Below are 20,418 nucleotides of genomic sequence, written 5' to 3' on the forward strand. Positions count from 1 at the left end.
GTGTGTGTGTGTGTGTGTTTAAGAGTTGTGTGTGCTTGAGTGTGTGTGCATCCTGATGCAATCTCATTCAGATGTAATTGAGAGGCAAACTGCAGTCGCCGGGGAGCTCCAGTAAAGTGGATCCATTCTCATGGTGACTAATGGAGAGAGATGCGCACTCGTGACCTACGGTTCTATCCTCGGACTCGACTTGGTCTAGTCTAGACTCAGTCGCCATCTAAATATACAACGCGTGTGACATATTTTTTCACGATATTCCAATTTTTAAAATGCACTCGTTTAGATGCACTACAAAGGCAATAAATCAGAACCGAAAAAGTGTCTCCAACTTTTCACGGCATTCATGATGGGTATTTTGTTTCATCTGTGATAAAAAGCTAAAATTTCTGTTCTGTTCGAAGAAAAAAAATAAATACGCGTCTCTGTATATTTTCTGTTTTTGAGGTTCTCGGCTGGATACGTAACGGCGAGTCGATGCTGAACGCCAGCGTGGTGAACGCCAGCTCGCTGTCAGAGGCCGAGCAGCTACAGAGGGAGCATGAGCAGTTTCAGCTGGCCATCGAGGTAAAAGGAGAAACCCAACACCGCAGCCGTTCCTTCTGCTCCATTTTAAGGAGAACAGTGTCACTTCTCTGAAAATTGAACAGGCGCTAATGAGAGAAAGTGTCCGAGGAGTTGAGGGTTATAGGCCGTCCCTCCTTTCATGGCCGTTGCTCAAGCAAGGGGCTCAGCGAATCTCTGGAATCCATTTTGGCTGCACGAAAAAACAAGGCCCTTTAAGAAGCTATTAGCTGCGTTTTTATTAAATCAGCGTGCAGGATGTAGTCGGCGTCCTCTTAATGCAATCACGGCTACTTCCTCCCAGCGGGGAACCAGATGTATCGCTATCTCTCGCTTCTTTTTCATTTGCCCCAAAAGCGTGCGAGTGCACAGCTCAGCACAGGCGCTCCTACGGAGACTCTAAAGAGCTGCGCTGTGAGGTCCCCGTTTATCTCATTTTATGCTGAGCGGACGTTTAGGTGGCGGCGTGGGGCAGGAAGCGGCCGCCGCAATTGTCTCCTTGGAAGGTGCTCTTGAAGAGCCCCCGTGGGAGGCTGTAGTGAAGTTATCTGGCTTCACGACAATCCAGTTTGATTCAACTAAAGATCTTTAGCAAACAATTTGATTAGTGGAATATTTGGTAAAAATTTGGGGTTAAAAATGTACCCAAGAACCTGAATGTGACTGGAAGGACGTGATTGTGGAGGGTTCTTGTCGGTGTACTGATGCTGCTACTACATACCGCTACCGCTTATATTAATAGTAATGTTGCTAGATGTCATTTTGACAATGTTTGAATATTTAAATATATTTAAATGTTTATTGTAGATGCAAGATGGTGTCTGGAGGAGCAGAAATAATGTTTAAAATGTTAATAATATCTAAAAGTTTCATTTGGTTGAACCAGCACACACAGAACACTACACTACACATATCCATGTTAATATCCATACCAGAAAAGGACATTGCTCCATCACACAGGGCATGCTGGTTAGTGACAAAAGTCCTCCATCTTCGAACTTCCTAATGTGAATATTCTCTGGGGGATCAAATGGGAATGTTCTTTGAATGTCATTCAGAATGTCACACAAGAACTGAACAAGAACAGGTCATGGACATCAATAACGTCCCATTAGCATCTGGCATCTGGCAAAAAAGTCTTCAGAAGAGCTTAATTTTTGCATGAGAAATGCACTTGCCTGAGTCCTTCACGTGTTGTTACACCTCATAAAATATCATACACCATCAAGGAAAGTATTCCACCTTTCGCTCTCACATTAGCGCAGCAATCCCAGCTCAATCCGATCACGCTGGCTTTTAATTGGCTTTCATTAGAAAGCTGCGTTCGTCTTCAGGAGTTGGAGACATGTTCTCGGGGATTAGAGTTTTGCTTGTGAACAGACATATGCTGGCTATATTAAAAACCAATTAAAAAGGAAGCCATGAGAGAGCAGACAGAAGGGCTGAAATCTGTCACTCTGACACACATGCAGAGGATCATCAGTGACATAGAGTTTGATGGAAATGAATGCAGTTTCTGTGCAATATATTCGGTCAGCTCATGTTTTTTTTGCCAATCCTGAGCATTACAGCTTGTCTCCTGTTTCAAGAATTAATCACTTTTTGCCCTGAACATGACATGAAACCACTGTACACTCATCAATCACGCATTGCATTTTCATCTGCTCCAGTCTCTGTTCCACGCCAACTCCCTCCAGAAGACGCACCAGAGTGCGCTGCAGGTGCAGCAGAAGGCGGAGCTGATGCTCCAGGCGGGGCACTATGACCCCGAGGCCATCCGCAGCTGTGCGGAGAAGGTGGCCATGCACTGGCAGCAGCTCATGCTGAAGATGGAAGACAGGCTGAAGCTGGTCAACGCATCTGTGGCCTTCTACAAAACGTCTGAGCAGGTGATACGCTTACCATGCGCCCCCTGGTGGCAACTGACAATTTGATGGAATTGAGTTTCTCTCAATCAGAATGGGGTGCTAATAGAGAGATTTGTAATTGTTTCTGACACCCAAAAAGTGATCTTTAATGAGTTATTTGAAATCATGAAAATTTGACTTATTATTTAACATTAACATGATTTCCCCTAGCCTGTATATGGTCCTAAAGTGGCTAGAATTGTAGATATAGATGTATAGATGTACAGATATCTTCACCGTTCAGAGAGTGGCAGCTCTGGAATTTCTCTCCTTATGATGTCATAAGGGGAAAGGTTACCTCCCGTTTCTCATGCTTTTTCCACCTAGAGAATTTCCTGCCCCTCCACTAAAACATTATTTCCACCGACCTTCATGGCTTCCAAACGTGCGAAGCATTGCAGTTGCTCGGTGATTGGATGTAAAAATGTATTTTTTTTATTCCGTCACGTGGGACTCCAGAACCAGTGGATTTGTCTTGTTTTTTCTAGAATAAAATTGACACGACTTCTATCAGCGACAAACATTGTGGGTGGTGAATGGTGTTGATGACGTCATTTCCGCAAATGCTCCCATGACTCCTATAGGCCACTCTCCTCCTCGTCCCGCCGCTTTTTTCTGCACCACGGCTAAAAAGAGACTTCAGATACAGTATTAGGGAACCACTGAGATCTATATAAAAGCAAAAATCCTATCAGAAAAATGTTTAATTACAAAATAAAAATTGGATATTTCCTCTTTTGAACCAGATGAGCGAAATGTCTGAACCCGTAAATAGTGATAGGAAGCTGGACTAGATAAGAGCGTCAGCTAAATATAACGTGATGTCTAATCTGTATTCGGCAGGTGTGCAGCGTGCTGGAGAGTTTGGAGCAGGAATACCGGCGCGACGAGGACTGGTGCGGCGGCCACGACAAGCTGGGTCCACTGGCAGAATCAGACCATGTCCTGCCTCTCATCAGCAAACATCTGGAGCAGAAGGAGGCCTTCCTCAAGGCAGGACACTGTTTTTTTGAATGGATTTCTGTGTGAACAGTGTGACGTCTTCACATTCCACACCTTATCCATAATTCAGGGAAATTTACCAGCCATTATAGAGATAAGAAGATCCAAGCCCTACATGACATCATGTTAGGGGGCAGTGGTGGCCCAGCGGGTTATATAGATGTATAGATGTACAGGGCTAAAATCCCAAACCGCCAAGGTGCCACTGCAGGGGACGCATTTAGAGCACACATTTGTGCACCAGTGAATCACAATGACAAAAATGTTGTACTTCACTGTTATATTCAAATTGGCCAGAGGGTCAATTAATATTAATATTAATACTAATTAACTTGTTCCGCCAGCATGAAAGCTTGACTGTTCCCTGTGTTGTAGGCCTGCACTCTGGCCAGGAGGAATGCCGAGGTCTTCCTCAAGTACATCCATAGAAACAACGTCAGCATGCCAGGAGCTGCCAGCCACACAAGGGCGCCTGAGCAGCAGGTCAAAGGTCAGTGTGAACTGAACAGTTTGTGCTTTGCTGTAGAGATTTTATTCATGCTTTGCCCATGCGATGGTTGTGGTTGTCTCTGCAGCCATTCTGAACGAGCTGCTTCAGAGAGAGAACCGCGTTCTCCACTTTTGGACCATGAAGAAGAGGAGGCTGGACCAGTGTCAGCAGTATGTAGTGTTTGAGCGCAGCACCAAGCAGGTGGGCGAGCTGGACCTCCTAGCAATGGTTTCAGGCAGTGATGGGCAGTGACGAACGCTTCTGTCTCTCTAACCAGGCTTTAGACTGGATCCAGGAGACAGGAGAGTACTATCTCTCCACTCACACCACCCCTGGAGACAGCGTACAGAAATCTCAGGAACTGTTTAAAGAATACGAGGATTTCAGAGTCTCTGCCAAGGTATGGAGACCAGAGAAGGATATTCTGGTATCAGCATCTCTTGGCTGTAAAGTATCGATGAACTCATCAATATTGCAACTCTCCATCAACTAAAAGGCTCTTTTAGTTCATGTAAACATTGTTTATTATCATTAATACATGATAATATATTTATATTTATAAAAAAAGGCTCTTTTAGTTCACGTAAATATTGTTTATTATCATTAATACATGATAATATATTTATATAAAAAGGCTCTTTTAGTTTATGTAAACATTATTTATTTTTGAAATACCTTATTTTAATGTATCATTATTACCCCATTCATTTACTGAATCTCTTTCTCTCTACTATGTGGTTGGAATGAAAACTACACAGAGCCCTGCGATGCATGTATGAATAGCATACAATATAATATACAGTTTCCACATTTTGTTATGTTACAGCCTTATTCCAAAATGAAATTAAATTAATTCTACACACAACACCCCATAATGACAACCTGAAAAATAATTACTTGAGGTTTTGACAAATTCATTAAAATAAAAAAAACTGAGACTGCTGATATGCTGTAAATATGTAGTAAACCTCACCACAGGAACTAAAACGCATGCAAAAAAACATAAAGCAATAAAAAAGTTCTAAGAAAGAAAACTGGTGAGAAAAGAACTGGTGTGGACCAGAAAATTAGTTGTTCTTGTCATGTTGTTGTCAGTATGCATGAAGGATTTCAAAGAGCGAAAGTAGCAACAGTGAGTGGAAAACAAGGCGGATACTCTGGGATATCTGGGGCCGAAATGAGTTCTGATCTTCCTTGAAATGCCAGTTATTGCCTTGAAAGCTTCTTAGAAATGATTTATGCACTGTGCACTTTGTATTTGCATATATTGTTCCTATTGCATAACTATGAAAAGAAAGAAATAAAGATAAAAATTGGTCTGACAATTTAGTGTAGTAAGCGGACTATAGGACGTACAATCGGATATTACGACAAAGGATAAACCTTTAGTCATCACCAAACTACCTCATCGTCCTCCCCAGCAAACCAAGGACAAAGTCAAGCTGCTGATCCAGCTGGCCGACGGCTTTGTGGAGAAGGGCCACATGCATGCGTCCGAGCTGAAGAAGTGGGTGAGCACGGTGGACAGGCGCTACCGCGACTTCTCCCTGCGCGTGGGGAAGTACCGCTGCAGCCTGGAGCAGGCCCTGGGAATCAGCGCCGAGGTCAGTGGCGTCACCCTTCCTAGAAAGTCTCTCGGCCTGATCGCCGGGAGTGAAATGGCGCTCCCTGCTGCTTGGTCTTTTAAATTCAAGCACGTTTTCTACATTCCAACATATTATTCCAGCTGGAAATGGTCATGGCCGAGGCCCTTTCTGTACTAAGCTAATCGAAACACTCCCTGGTACCCATTAGGATAATAAGGACCTGGAGCTGGACATCATTCCAGCCAGCCTGACACACACCGAGGTGAAATTGCCCGACCCCAACAACGAGGTCAATGAGGAGAAAAGGAAGTCCGCCAGGAAGAAAGAGTGAGTGGCACATCCCAATCCGTTTTTTTCTCTATGTTTGTCTTCAGTGCAAAAAAAAAAAGGGGGTACAAATCTCATCGGTCAATACATTCTAGATATATCAATATATTCCAATTACAAAACTTGGAATTACATAACTTTGTACAACTAGATTATGTAAATAAACACATTTAATTTATTTGGAAAATATTTGGCCTGGTGTGGAAAAAATTGTATCCGAATGACAACACGTCTGCTGTTCCAGGTTCATCATGGCCGAGCTCCTGCAGACGGAAAAGACCTACGTCAGGGATTTACACGAATGCTTAGAAGTGAGACAGACCTCCCACTTCACAGCTTGACTTGCGCAAACATACACAACCACAAGGGCCCGATCTTGCTCATTCTTGCTTAATTAACGCGAACACTTGTGCACTCGCTAAACACAAAGCCCTGCTGCCATAATGAATCCTGGAGGCTGATTAGGCTCCTGAATAAAGTCATTACGCAGGACTGACACGGAGCCCTAATGTCTCACACTGTGCAGACCTACCTGTGGGAGATGACGAGTGGAGTGGAGGAGATCCCGCCGGGAATTGTCAACAAGGAGCACATCATTTTCGGGAATATTCAGGAGATCTACGACTTCCATAGCAAGTACGACGCTCTCTCTCTCCACATCTTGCTTCAGAAAGGAGGATCTAGACGTAGACGCAGTCGCTCATTTTATTGTTGCAGATATAAGGAACATGTTAATTCCCCTCTCTGTGTCCACTGGGCATGCAAATGCATGTAAATTGTAACGTTTCTCAGATGATATGCTAATTAATCAAGGCGGCAGTTACGACTTATTTACATTTTGCTCTTTTTAATTTCCTACTCCAGTATTTTCCTTAAAGAGCTGGTTAATTACGAGCAGCTACCCGAGGACGTGGGCCATTGTTTCGTCACATGGGTAAGATTTTGTGATCCAATTCCACTAACGTGCTGTGTGTTTAATTGTGGCGAATTAGCATTTCAACGGAGAAATATTTTGCCACAATGCATACATAATTGCAGGGAATGTGTAATAATATACAAACCAAGTGCACCTGGCACTGTTGAAGATTGTTGCAGAGTTTGCTCTAATTTGGGATTTGTATACTTACAAAGCATCCTGGAAGCGATTCATTTTAACATAAATGACGCATGGTGTTTCGTAGTGCATAAAATGTCACAATGTATTTCCAGGCGGATAAATTCAACATGTACGTCAGCTACTGTAAAAACAAGCCAGACTCGAGCCAGCTCATCCTGGAACATGCTGGAAGCTTTTTTGATGTAAGTAAAACTCAGTGCAGCAGTCTGTGTCCCATGGGTGTCTCTCAAAGTCAAGGAGGGATTTTTACCAGGAGGATGCCATGTCTTCATATCCCAACGGAGGATGTGTCATTTGATTCCTCCAAGGATGCGTATCCTTAATGTTTCGGAGACACCCAAATTTGTGCCACTATGCATAATAAAATGGAGTTTGGACTTCTTTTTTTGCTCAATGTCAGTTTTAGTTTATTACTTTCTATCTTTAGACACCCAATGTCACATTCTTTTCAATAGTCCTTGTGCTTTGTTGATCCCATTCAAAAATAACAATAAAACTAGACTGTGCTTTGGTTCTCAAATTGTGGTCAACATACCACTAACCAAAAATCGAAGCTCTTAACTCCCCCTGGTAGCTGGGATATATGTGTCCAGTTTTAGTTTTCTTTCATCCTGCAGAGGGCAGTAGCGACCAGACAAAGTCTCAAATAAACCATTTCTTTCCATTTTAGCATTGCTTGAAAATCATATGGCATTTATCGGCATGGAACACTCTGTTTTTGTAACCAAATGTCATCTGCAGGAGATCCAGCAGAGGCATGCGTTGGCCAATTCCATCTCCTCCTACCTTATCAAGCCTGTGCAGAGAATCACCAAGTATCAGCTCCTTCTGAAGGTAGGTGATCATCCCATTGGTTCTTTGGGGCATGAAAAAAAAAGAAAAGCCAGGATCAAAGCATTCCTCCTACTTCTTCCCCCCACCTCTCCTTTTACTTCTTTTCACTCCCTCTGAGCCTGTCGTGTTTACACAGATTTTTGCAGCGGCTTCCTCTCTAATGAATTCCCATTAGATTTTACTTAAAATATTTTTTGGGTTATGGTCTGCACAATATTAATCCGGCGTTGGCGCCTTATTCATTCAACATGACACGAGGAGTCGTACAGCTCTGAGCCTGAACCATCTGAGCTGCCCTACAGACGTCACAGATGAGAGGACTCTGATGTTGGGCACACCTCGGGATCAGAAGTTGTGTGTGAAAACAGCTTTGAATCACACCCTTGTATAAAATAATTAATAACACAAATATTTGCTTCCGTTTACATTAATGGCATTTATTACATGCCTGATTGCTTTGATGTCTCAGTGAAAATGTGGTTCAGGTGGATCCTGGCAACAGATACTATCTAAATCTACTCAAATGTTCTTTGAAAATGTGTATTTGCTGTTTGTTGTATGAAATTGAAAATCCCTTTGAATGGCAAAAAAATCATGAATAATTATGAGGTATTAACATCTGATACTGGCTTTCTCTCTCTTAGGAGCTGTTGGCTTGTTGTGAAGAGGGTAAAGGGGAGATTAAGGACGGTCTAGAGGTCATGCTGAGCGTCCCGAAGAGGGCCAACGATGCCATGCATGTCAGCATGCTGGAAGGTATCGCAAGAAAACCTCACTTTAGAGTGCCGACTCAGGCCATGGTGTATGCCTGCAAATGAATACCCTCTCTTTTAGGATTTGATGAGAACCTGGACGTCCAAGGGGAGCTTATCCTGCAGGACACCTTCCAGGTGTGGGATCCCAAATCCCTTATCAGGAAAGGCCGGGACCGTCACCTCTTTTTGTTCGAGATTTCCCTCGTTTTCAGCAAGGAGATCAAGGACTCGGCGGGACGCACTAAATACGCCTACAAGAGCAAACTACTGGTAGGAAGGGATTTGACTCTTTTTGCATGGCAGACCACTGACTCTTGAATTATGATGCACAATAAAGTGGCCATCTTAATTAAGGAAATAATCTTGCAGCTGTGACTATATTAAGTTTATATTTCACAGTGAAGCTCCAGTGTATTTGACCCTTGTGTGTGTGTGCATACATTATGATGGGCACTTAAGCACATGGATGAATATTCACAGTGCACTTAGTTACATCTAGTTTTTTAAAAGTGCACTACTTGCAACGGAGAGAGCAACAAAAATAGCTTGAAAACATGCTAACTTAGCAAACTAAATGCTAATGGGTAGTGTACTTAAAGTGAAATGATTGTCATTGTGAAACACTGAGGCACAGCACAAGGTGTCACAACTTTACTCAGTGGCACCTTGGGATTCAAACCAGCAACCTTCTGATTACGGGGCCGCTTCCTTAACCGCTAGGCCTCTGTGACCTTGTTGCTGATGTGTGTCTGTCATGAGCTTATTCATGCACATGTCAGGGTTATGACAGGGTGATTAAAACTGCTGCAGATGTGTGTGTGTGTGTGTGTGTTAAGCGTGTTTGCTGGAGCTGGCCAGGTGTGGAGCTGGAACAGGCTTTTTAAGGGCCCTCAACAAGCATCAATTATGAATGATCTGGCCTGCAGCAGCTGTCCTCAGGGAAAAAAGCTGTCCACTTCTCAATTATTTTCTCATTTACAGGCTGATTTTATACTGACGTTAACAATTTATTATTTTTAGTATAATCATTAATTCTACATGGGATTATAGTATAATAGCTTTTGCCATTGTGTAAAGTGTTTGAATTAATTAATTTGTAATTTGTTGTCAGACGTCAGAGCTGGGTGTGACGGAGCACATTGAAGGAGACCCCTGTAAATTTGCTCTCTGGGCTGGAAGAACCCCCTCCTCTGACAACAAGACTGTCCTCAAGGTACAGCCATTACACTTGAAACATGGAAACTGTGTCTTAAATGCCCCACTGTGCGGTATAAATGCAACGGAAAGTTTTATTTGTTAATATGGCATGACCACCCCGACCACAGGCGTCCAGCATCGAGGCCAAGCAGGAGTGGATCAAGAACATTCGGGAGGTGATCCAGGAGAGGATAATCCACCTGAAGGGGGCGCTAAAGGAGCCAATTCATATGCCCAAAACCCCAGCCAAGCCCCGAAACAACAGCAAGAGGTGATATTTTTCTACACTGGTCCTCTTATTTACCAAAGGACAGGAAATTCACATAATTATATTAGGGGAACATGTTCATTAAAACGTCACCTAAACAAAGTGGTGACATATTAAGTGGTGGCCTAGCAGGCAAGGAAGCATAATCGGAAGGTGAACAATCAATAATAAATAAATAACATCCGTGTTGATATTTTATATATATTTATGCTTATAATTGACAAATTCAGCAGTGAAGTATTTCTATAGGGAAAGAAATATAAACATGTGCATTTAATGTATTTATGTGTTTTCAGAAAGAATTCAGAATATATTATTTATGCAGCAGAATACATTGCATTTTTTACAACTGTGGATTCAGTATTCAGCCAATCTTCAAAGTATTTTGTCCAGCTCTGTAAAAATACTGACTCTGTGCTAATGTAGCCGGACTCTTGAGAATTTCAGGCACGTTTCTCAGATTACACCTCATTACACCTTCAGGGACGCTGGTGACGATGGTGACAGCCAGGGTGATGGAAGCAGCCAGCCAGACACCATTTCCATTGCTTCCAGAACATCACAGAACACCGTGGATAGTGACAAGGTAGCTTCCTGCTTTTTGAAAACTACATTGCCCATCATGCTTTGCAACTGTGTCAGAACTAAGTCGACTAAGTCAGGAAATTTTATTCTTGCTTTAACTATACAAAATGCATTACTGAATTTTTCACAACTATATTATTGGTGGCATCTTGTAAAGTCAGATTAAGTAGAAGGTTTGAAAGAAAGTTATGGTGTGCGGGTAAAACACAAACAGGGTTTCCCTCCCTTCTTATTGTGTAGAGCAGGGGCTCTGCATTGGCATTATCCGTTTGGCTCCAATGATGATTCCTTAAGTTCAGAGTGGACTCAAAATGCCAATCATGTGAAATGAAAAGTATCTTCAGGCTGTGTGCAGGCTTGTGGCCTCACAGGGACTATGAAAGACCTTATGAATTCAGAGTAAGAATGAACTTTCTTATAATATTGGCTGTGCATAGTCTTATCTCTGAGATGACTTTGCTGCTCCTTTCATGGTGGCGCAGGGAGCTGAGGGTCAGTTGTTTCATTATGCATCTAAGAAGGAAATCTCCAGGCTCTGAATGAGCCGTGATGCCACCACTGGGATTCACGTGTCACTAGATCAGAGGGGAAAAAAAAGACAATTGAACCATTCTGCATGTTCACGGACACATGGGCTCCGACCCTTGTTTTGATGTGGCCTTGTTATGCCTGTGATGAATGGGCTGCTGGGAAAGCTATAATTCTTGTGTTCAGTTCTGATGTTTGTAACTTTAGAGGGAGAAAAATCCTTTGTGGGCGTATGATGTGGATTTTAATAAAAGGCGTTTGCTGCCTTGTAGAGACGGCGGGTGGAGTTTTCCCTTCGCTTGGCATCTTGTGGGTCTTTTATTTTTCTGTATTCTTGCTTTTGAAAAGTAGATTTAATTTTTTTCTGGTCTGTAACTGGCGTAGTAAATTTGTTTTTGCATATTTTCCTGATATTTGTATAAAGAATGTCAGAATTATTGTGGCTGTTATTGTATATTGTATGGTACCGAGGGTAGTGAAGCACCTCCAGACCCGTCATTCATTAACCCAGGCTGTGTGACCATAAGACCCCGAAACAAATGACAAAAGATTGATTTAATTTTTTAAAATCAGGAAAGTATGGAGATATAATCAGTGACAGACAGTGGTGGCGTTGTGGGTAAGGAAGTGGACTTAGTTTCCACTTTTCTTCTACGGTGAAGTTTTATTGTACAAGCTCGACTGGGGGTGGGCGCTCTGCAGACACGAACGCCTTGTGATTTGACTTTGCGTCATCTCCCAGCTTTTTTTTTTTAATACTGTTTATGTGCCATTGTCGACAGCTGTTTAATATGGTCTGTTGTCTTTAATTTCTCAATTTCCCCTCCACCTTTTAATATGCTGGGCTGTGAAGGAGAGAGAGAGCGTGCGTGTGTATATGTATGTGTGTGTCCAATCAAATCTATTAGGGTTTCAGAACTGGCGTCTCATAATGAACCTATTCTCCCTGCATCCTGAAGTCACAAGACTGTCCTCGTGCTCCCGAGGAGAGACGTGGCTTCTCTCTCTCATATACACACACGCACAGACACACTAATCATACAGAACAGTGGGGTTTGCATGAGCCGCTCATTCCCCCTCGCTCACAAACACGCACACACACACACACACACACACAGGCACACACTACAACCTGACACTGCAGGTGATCGGCGCCTTCAGAGTCCAGCCTGCAGTGTGTGTTCGAGTGTGTGTGCGTGTGTGTGTGCGTGTGTGCACCAACCTGCTGCCCCAGCCAATTGGGTGCAGGTTATTTTTGAGCGCCCTCAGCTTGCCAAGAGGGAGAGCGAGAGAGAAGGAGGGAGAAGGAAGAGCCACCATGCCAAAGTGGATGAGCTTTAAACTTTTCAAAGGCAGCAGCCGCGTAAGTAAAGGGGATTACGCTTCTCTCCACACGGGTTACTCGAGCGTCGCCGGGGAGGGGTTTGGTGATGTCTTATGTTCCATTACTGGGCCAGTCTGGCCACATTGAGTAAAGCTGTCAGCGCAGATGTTTGCATCCGTTGCGTCCAGGTTTGTACGAGCTGCAAGCCAATATCAAATATGTAGCATTTTTAGCTTCATGCTTAAAATAGCTCAACAAGCCGCACCTTGTGGTAGAAAATGTAAAGCGTCAAACAGAAAATCAAATAAAAATTTCTTTTTTTTTTTTTTTTGCATATGACAAAATCTGCTGCATTGACACTGAAAAGTTGCTGGCAGTTTTTTTTTTTTTTTCCTCTCTCTTTCCCCAGACTTTCTGTTTTGAGTGTCTGGACTGAGAGGCGGATTAATGGTTAAACGGACTGGGTTGGGAGCCGGGACAGGAAACAGGCCATTAAAGTGCTCTGAATGAGATAATGCTGGAGGGAGCACTCGCGCTAACGGGTGGCTGTTTCCTGAACCGGAGCAACCAACCCACCGTCACGCTGGTTTACTTTTTATTTTATTTTTTAAGGGCCTTTTTTTTTTTTTTTTTTTTTCTCATCATTCGACTGAAGAAGTGACGTGCAGTTTGTCATGGGCGGCCCGCACACGTCAGAACAAGGTCAAAATGGCTGTGGTGCTGCATGGTGCTGCTCCTGTATTGTTTGCATTAATCAGATAATACCTGAGCCAAGGCATTAGGCGCTGAACACTGATTAAATGCAGTTTAATAATAGCTAAGTGCAGTTTTTATCCAGTCGAATTGTGGAAATGCTTTTCCAAGTGGTATTGGCACCATTAATATCATAAATAATCAATTGCCATGTTTCTGGACTCTTGCAACATCGTTCGGGATGCAGTGATTGTATTTCTGCATCCATTGTGCACTGTTCTGAAAAGGTTTAAAGGATGCAGGGAGAATGCTCCTGACCTACAGCATTCCTCTATTTTATATATATATATATATATATATATATATATATATATATATACACACACACACACACACACACACACACACACACACACACACACACACACACACACCAGCTTATCAACCATACAAAAAAATCATTGAATATGTTGCAAACATAAATAAACATTAAAATAATGAGCCGTCTCTGTTATTGCTCAGCAGGTGTGCTATATATGGGCTCCCCCCCCCCTAACTATAGACTACTTTCTGCTATCTACTGTTATAAAACAAAGTACAAGGCCAGTCTCCAGCCTTTAATCTAGGCAGTGTGTGCTGCAGGTACCTTTACAGTTGCCCCTCGAGTCACTTAGCAACTCGACCTCGCCAGCCCGCTCAGGGTGACCCGATACCGCCATGCGCACTCCGGGTGGGCAGGTGTGCCCGCGTACATCTGTTGCACCGGCCCACGCCTGGCTAAACCCGACCACGGCTGACATTTCACGGACAAAGCCGCGAGGGCGGAGGACTGAAATCTAATTAGACTCCGGATCCCCCCGCCGCCTAGGGGATTAGTTCCCAGCACCGCTGCGGCAGCTCTGATTTTTCCTTCTGTAGCAAAAAGTGTGAAAGCACTCATTTTCACTTTTCTTTCTACTAATGCACGAGAAAAGTCTATAATATGCAGTCCAGAGTGCATTTATTCTGCATGCATTTCCTGTTTTTGATCAGTTGCCTACTGTACAGGACACCACTCCAGAGAGCTAACCTTCAAAATGTAACAAGCCCCAAGATGCCTGACCTATTTACAGTATAAGACTGAAGTGCAGTGAAATGATTAATTACTCTGGAATAATTAAAAACCTGTCTCATAACATAGCAGGTTTTCTTAAAGACTGTTTGAATGCCCTTCTCGGCGGCGCTGGAAAAGTCCTGGCACTTCCCCGATTTCCTGCTGCAAAAAGCCATATTTCAACTGGTGTCATTTAAAGGCAGACGCGCTTACCCCGTCTCATTTTCATTCCTGCCTGATCCAGTTGCGCGCCCTGCAACATTACTGGAATATTGAGACAAAGAATTTTAAATCTTTTTGAATATGTTTCAGTATTAGAAGGTATATTTTCTTCATGTATGATGTGATTTGTTTGGATCACTTTGAACTTTTTTTCCATCAGTCTCTGAATATTATGTTAGTGCTTTACGTTTTTGGACGTGTTTGTTCTGGCTTCAAAAGCCTAGTATCATAATTTTTGTTAATAACACAGGGCCAATCTCAGATTTATAAAGTAAGATGGTAATCTGTGATGTTTTAGGCAACATTAGACATCATCATTTTTTTGTGCATTTTACGGAATCACTATAATGCATTGCCTTGAGCGATTGTGTCTTCTGTAGCCTTCATTTTCCAGGAAATTTGTCTCGAGAAACCAAGGATGCCGACTGTCTTAAAAAAAGACAGACCGATTAATGGATATGTGAAAACCCAGAAAAAGCCAGTCTGACACACTTCTTTTGGGGTATTAAATAGCATCGTTTGGCTCTCGAATGGAATTATGCTCCTAAACGCATCACCCACAGCTCAATACAGCTCCTTCGCATTGAGTGTGCTGGGATTTTCATCTCCATTCTTTTCCACAGGCTCCACTGGGCCGACCTTAATTGTGCAGGGTTTAATGTTGTCACTTTAATTACTTCTGCGCCATTGTGAAGCTTTAATTAAATCACTGTTTAATTATCCAGAAGGTTACATTCATTTCATTCCAAGGAATCTCGACTCTTCGTAACACATAGTCTGTATCCATGATCAAATATTTGCTCTACTCGGTTTGTGTGTAGGGCATGAGCTTTGTGTGTTTTGCTTACACGTCACCTGGGAGATGCGTAGGAGCGTGCTGTTCTCCTGTCTCCTCGTTGTTGTTGTTGTCGTTTACTGGAATTGCACTTGAGGACCGCCGAGTCCCCGCTGTGCGAGAAGAAAGCGCAGCCGTCGGACTATTGCACACGCCCACGCGCCCTGTTACGCCGGCGCCGTGCGCTATGGATCCTGCGCGCCCGGTCCCTCCCCGAGGCGCTGACATCATGAAAGAGTAGTGGGTTGTAAGTGAAAGCAGGTGGGGAGGAAGACGCGGGGCGGGGCCGTCTGAACCGCCGGGCTTGATGGATTCCACAGCCCCTTGCGCAACATGTGCCAGACAATGCAATTAAGTACACGCTGTTTATATAGGACCAACATTGGCATAGACCATTTGTATATACTACCTACTACGTAGATAATGTTCTTAGGCCACGCCTCCACTCTTAAGCCTCGTCATGTAGGGTGGCAGTAGCCTAGTGGGTAACACACTCGCCTATTAACCAGAAGGCCCATGTTCAAATCCCACTTACTACCATTGTGTCCCTAAGTGTCTCCAGGGGGGGACTGTCCCTGTAACTACTGATTGTAAATCACTCTGGATAAGGCCATCTGGTAAATGCTGTAAATGTAAATGTACCATACCATACATGCCCGACCAAGAGGAAGATGGCCAGTAACCGTTTTTTTTTTTTTTTTTAAATATACGACAAATCCAGCAAGTTAATAATTCAATCAATTTTCTTTACAGCACCTTTCATTTGTTTAAAAAGGTCCGGAGCCCGTTACTGTAAGACTGCAAGAGAGGAGCTCCGGATCAATGACGCCTTTTCACTACACTTGTCAACATTGATTATCTGCCGGGATCTCAGCATAACGTGGCCTTCTGTTGACATAGTGCTCCCATTGTTCCATCAGCACGCCAGCGGTCTGTGCAGAACCTCAGAGAGCCCCGGTGTCTTGGAGGTGATGCGCTCTGCGTGTCAGATAAGAATCACGCTCGGGTTCAGCAGACCACCGTTAGAGTTCCAGAAAGTGGATGGGTGGTCTGGAGAGGTTGAGGGCATGTTTGGACTGTCAAAGATCCACAGTGTTTTATGGAAGCCCCTGACAGCAAACCTATTTCTGTCAAAAGATGAAGTAGAATGTTTTACATACTTCCATTCTTTTCCTCCAGGGCATTTTTTTATATATATATATAAATATATATATATATACTCAGTTATGGCATATTAGTCACGTTCAGACCAAAATGTGAGGTGTGTGTGTGTGTGTGTGTGTGTGTGTGTGTGTGTGTGTGTGTGTGTGTGTGTGTGTGTGTGTGTGTATATATATATATATATATATATATATATATATATAAACAACTCACATTTTGGTCTGAACGTGACTAATATGCCATAACTGAGTGCCAGTTCAATAGTGACATTCACAGTCAAAGCCAAGGCCGAAGTTTGTTACAGTAAAGTGTTTCACTGTTGTTGGAGTTTATCTGCACAGTCACACCCACACTCTTCCCAGAATCGTGGCGCATGGCCTTCCGATGACACCTCGTCATCTGCGTGCTATCATCCGGAGCGTCTTGGAACATTAGTCAGCAATCGTATATGGCTGTAATTAGTCTCATGTTTCCGCCATTTCCCCCCGTTATTATTATATTACACACAACATGATTCATAAACCTTCAAATATCCCAGATCTTCAATATATATATTGAATATATGGCACATATTTTGTTCCTCATGTGTATCTAATACAAATGTATTAAAATGTATTAACCCTTGAACAGGGGTTACAGGATAATACAGTACAGGATAATGTCAGTGTCTGATACTCAGATAATAGTCTCTTTGCAGCCTTGTAGGAACATTTGTTGCAAATCTGACCATTCCTGCTTTATTTTGTTCCTTTACTTTAGCTGTCGGGAGGCTGCGAGCTTACGGTGGTCCTCCAGGACTTTGCGGCGAGCTGTGGCAGCGAGCTCAGCATCCAGACAGGGCAGACCGTGGAGCTGCTGGAGAGGCCCAGCGACCGGCCCGGCTGGTGCCTGGTGCGGACCACGGACCGCAGCCCCCCCCAGGAGGGTCTGGTGCCCAGCAGCGCTTTGTGCGTCTCCCATTCCCGGAGCAGCGTCGAGATGGAGTGTTTCTTCCCCTCGGGCAAAGGTAAGGACCCGTCCAGCACCACGTCTGGGTGATTGTAGAGAAAATCCTCCCAAATCTGTCTGTCCATTATGCTTTTTGAAACCATTTTGGAACCAAAGTGTTGACACAAAAGTAAAACTATGAAAGTGTCATTCATTTTTGGTAATCATTCATTACCTTTGGGTGAGGACTGCAGGTCTTTTGGAAAAAAAATGTATGCTCCTTTTCATGAGATGCCAAAAACCACTCAGAAGGAAGGTTTAGCTTGTCTTTAGGGGTTAGACTACTCAGTTCTGGTCACAGACTCTTACGACCAGCCATCAGTGTTCCTGCTGGGCCTGTCTGCAGTCTTCCCCTAGAGGGCGATGTTCAACAATACTGGGCTTTTAACTCGGCCAAGCTGTTTGACCTTAAAAAAAAAAAAAAAAAAAGGTTCCTTATAAAAATAAACCAATAAATAAATAAAAACAAGAGACTCTTGACATTTTGCTTGTTTTATCAAACCGCGTCTCTTGAGCACTCAGGCGTCCTGCCAGTTGATGAAAAGGGCTGGAAGTGGCCCGACAGACGTCACAGACCCCCACTGGCGGCCCTGTTTTCTCAGTGCCGACAGAAGAGCCTCTTCACAGCCTCGAGTGCCGAGGTTCGTTAATGAGGGTGCTAATGGACAGCAGTTAGTACGCTGCCCCGGTGCTGTGATCTGATTCACTCTGTACAAGTAAGCCCGTTTCATGCCGATTGTGTCGGTAGAGTTTTGATGTCAGCCAGAAAAACAACTTGCAGTGTTACGATGCTTCACTGATTTGCATTATTTGCATAATGCATATTATGAATGAACAATGCATTGTGGTGCATCAATTCCGTTTTTTTTTTTTTTTTTACTTTATAAGTCCCGGACTGCTAAGTTAGACACAGAGCAAATGACGTGACTTTTTAAATCAGACTCAAATATACATTTAGATATATTTTTTTGATTTACCAGTACTAGCACTACGATTCGTTTAAGTGGCTTTTTGAAACATAATGATAATTGCATCGTCAGCGTTATGATTACAAACCATTTAAATATATGCATTCATCTCCCCCCCGGTTAAGGCCAACAAACAGTGTCTTTGTTGCCGTTCTTAACACTTGCTGTGTTTTGTGTCAGTGGAGGGGGGAGTTGTGTGGAGAAATCCCTGGCTGTTCATTGCCATCTCAGGGCCTTTGTCCTTGGCAACTTCCTCCGTCCCCTTTTTTCCTGATTTCTTTGCATTATTCATTTCTATGTTTGCTAGTGTGCTGCGGAGACGTGAAAGTGGGATAATGCTCCATGCATTGTATCTGGGTGGGTAGGACACTCGTCAATGAAAGGGACAAAAAGTCACAGGTTCAAACCCCAATTACGAGTGTCATTTGCCCTCTTTAAAGCTTGTTATCGGGCGTGGAAGGGGCAATATGGCCAATCGGAAAGGTTCGTGTTTATTTTTGGTGCGTGCTTTCCAGCTTTTTTGGCCTTCCTAGAGTGTCTTCGTTGGAAAGCTTGCTCCTCTGAAATATCTTTTAATGGCTCCTCTCAATGTTATTTTAGGAGATGAAGTATTTGCTTACTTACACAGATGCTGGTTTAGAATGTACCTATTTTCTGTGAAAAGAAAATTATTGCCTGTGACCCCCCAAATTGCACCCCCATTCATCTGGCGCCATGATTTCTGGGTATTATTAGTGGAAGGTCTTCCTTCCAGTGCTGCATTTATGTAATATTGGTCTCAGATGGACTTTCCGGGGTCACGTTGATTTGCAACCTGTACAGCTCACGGAATGCAAAACACAGCCCTAATGCAGCACCATATAACATCATTATGCACCATTTCCATTTTTCAGGATGCCCACATAAGCAAATAGCTGAGGCAGAAGGCGTCATCGTTATTTTTACACTGTGTTGCGGCTCTTTGAGTCAGCCCAGACTCGGGGCTTGGATTGCGACTGCCGTTGAAAGTAGGGTAATTATAGAGACCGCTCATTTCCTCTTTATTTTGCGCCGATAAGCTGCTTTAAGAGTGGAGTTTGGGTCTGGACATAGCAAGGAGAAGAACAAGAAGGAGAAGACTAAACAAGTTCGTCCGTGGGCTGGCTGCCCTTGTGTGCGCAGAAAAGTAGGACACTGCGGCTCCTGGCTCTGTTGTATTTTTTATTGGATCTATCTGGGTTGTCTCTCATCCTGTCACTTCTGGGACTCTGTTGGGGACAAGTCACTTCCTCGGGCGCACAATGACCTGTACCAAACATGCCGTGGCTCAGCGTGCTTTCAGCATGAAGTGAAAAGCAGATGCATGGAGACCAGGGTATTTATATAAGGGTGTATTTTTGGTTGGTGGAACATTGTAGGATGTGGTCTTTTTTTTATTTTTTTTTTTTATTTGAATATTTTCACCTGACTGCAGATCCAGGAAGTAATTTCTCATACCTTGGAAATTTACCATCAAAAAGAACTCTGGCTGGTTGCTGATGTTATTTTCTGAATATTTTAGTTTTGGAAAGATCACTACAGCTTTTCTTTCTTTCTTTCTTTCTCTCTAACTCCAACCCACACATCGAGAAAACTGCGCTGCTGTCAAATCCATCCCACACATTCACACTGACTCCTCATAACAACAGGCTGCGATTTCATAGCGAAACGTTATCCTTCAATGTATGGTGAACATGTACTTCATTGTTGTTGTTTTTTTCCAAGGGAGCAGAAGTATACCAATGTGAATAAAAATATTTTTTCATAATTTAGTTAAAAATGCCTGATTTGAAGATGCAGAATGATTTGAAGAACGTTTTTTTATTAAGTTATGAAAACATGCACTAGGATATATATATATATGCACGTGTGATATAATATAATACTAATGTGAAAAAAGATCAAGTCAATCAGCGTGTCTTTGTCCAGCCTCGTCACCCATCTACACAGCCCCAGTTGT

The 20,418-nt window shown here is 43.1% G+C and overlaps 1 protein-coding gene across 6 annotated transcripts in view; it reads left to right on the top strand.

Moving 5' to 3' along the window:
• kalrna (kalirin RhoGEF kinase a) overlaps positions 1 to 20,418 on the top strand; it is a 129,287-nt gene that overhangs the window by 89,107 nt on the left and 19,762 nt on the right. For 4 of the 6 annotated variants that reach the window (XM_028990304.1, XM_028990305.1, XM_028990306.1 and 1 more), the window contains exons 17-35: positions 445 to 564; positions 2,232 to 2,450; positions 3,312 to 3,461; positions 3,846 to 3,960; positions 4,046 to 4,161; positions 4,238 to 4,360; positions 5,382 to 5,564; positions 5,755 to 5,873; positions 6,118 to 6,184; positions 6,400 to 6,509; positions 6,738 to 6,807; positions 7,083 to 7,172; positions 7,732 to 7,824; positions 8,469 to 8,580; positions 8,659 to 8,849; positions 9,691 to 9,792; positions 9,905 to 10,047; positions 10,528 to 10,630; positions 17,245 to 17,491. In XM_028990304.1, the coding sequence (XP_028846137.1) occupies positions 445 to 564; positions 2,232 to 2,450; positions 3,312 to 3,461; positions 3,846 to 3,960; positions 4,046 to 4,161; positions 4,238 to 4,360; positions 5,382 to 5,564; positions 5,755 to 5,873; positions 6,118 to 6,184; positions 6,400 to 6,509; positions 6,738 to 6,807; positions 7,083 to 7,172; positions 7,732 to 7,824; positions 8,469 to 8,580; positions 8,659 to 8,849; positions 9,691 to 9,792; positions 9,905 to 10,047; positions 10,528 to 10,630; positions 17,245 to 17,491 (2,473 nt within the window). Of the gene's footprint in view, positions 1 to 444; positions 565 to 2,231; positions 2,451 to 3,311; positions 3,462 to 3,845; positions 3,961 to 4,045; positions 4,162 to 4,237; positions 4,361 to 5,381; positions 5,565 to 5,754; positions 5,874 to 6,117; positions 6,185 to 6,399; positions 6,510 to 6,737; positions 6,808 to 7,082; positions 7,173 to 7,731; positions 7,825 to 8,468; positions 8,581 to 8,658; positions 8,850 to 9,690; positions 9,793 to 9,904; positions 10,048 to 10,527; positions 10,631 to 12,458; positions 12,521 to 12,619; positions 12,670 to 17,244; positions 17,492 to 20,418 lie in introns of those variants that run through there. The other 2 variants (XM_028990307.1, XM_028990309.1) reach the window with 2 other exon arrangements.

This window comes from Denticeps clupeoides, chromosome 9, assembly GCF_900700375.1.
Source record: "Denticeps clupeoides chromosome 9, fDenClu1.1, whole genome shotgun sequence".
Taxonomy (NCBI): Eukaryota; Metazoa; Chordata; class Actinopteri; order Clupeiformes; family Denticipitidae; genus Denticeps; species Denticeps clupeoides.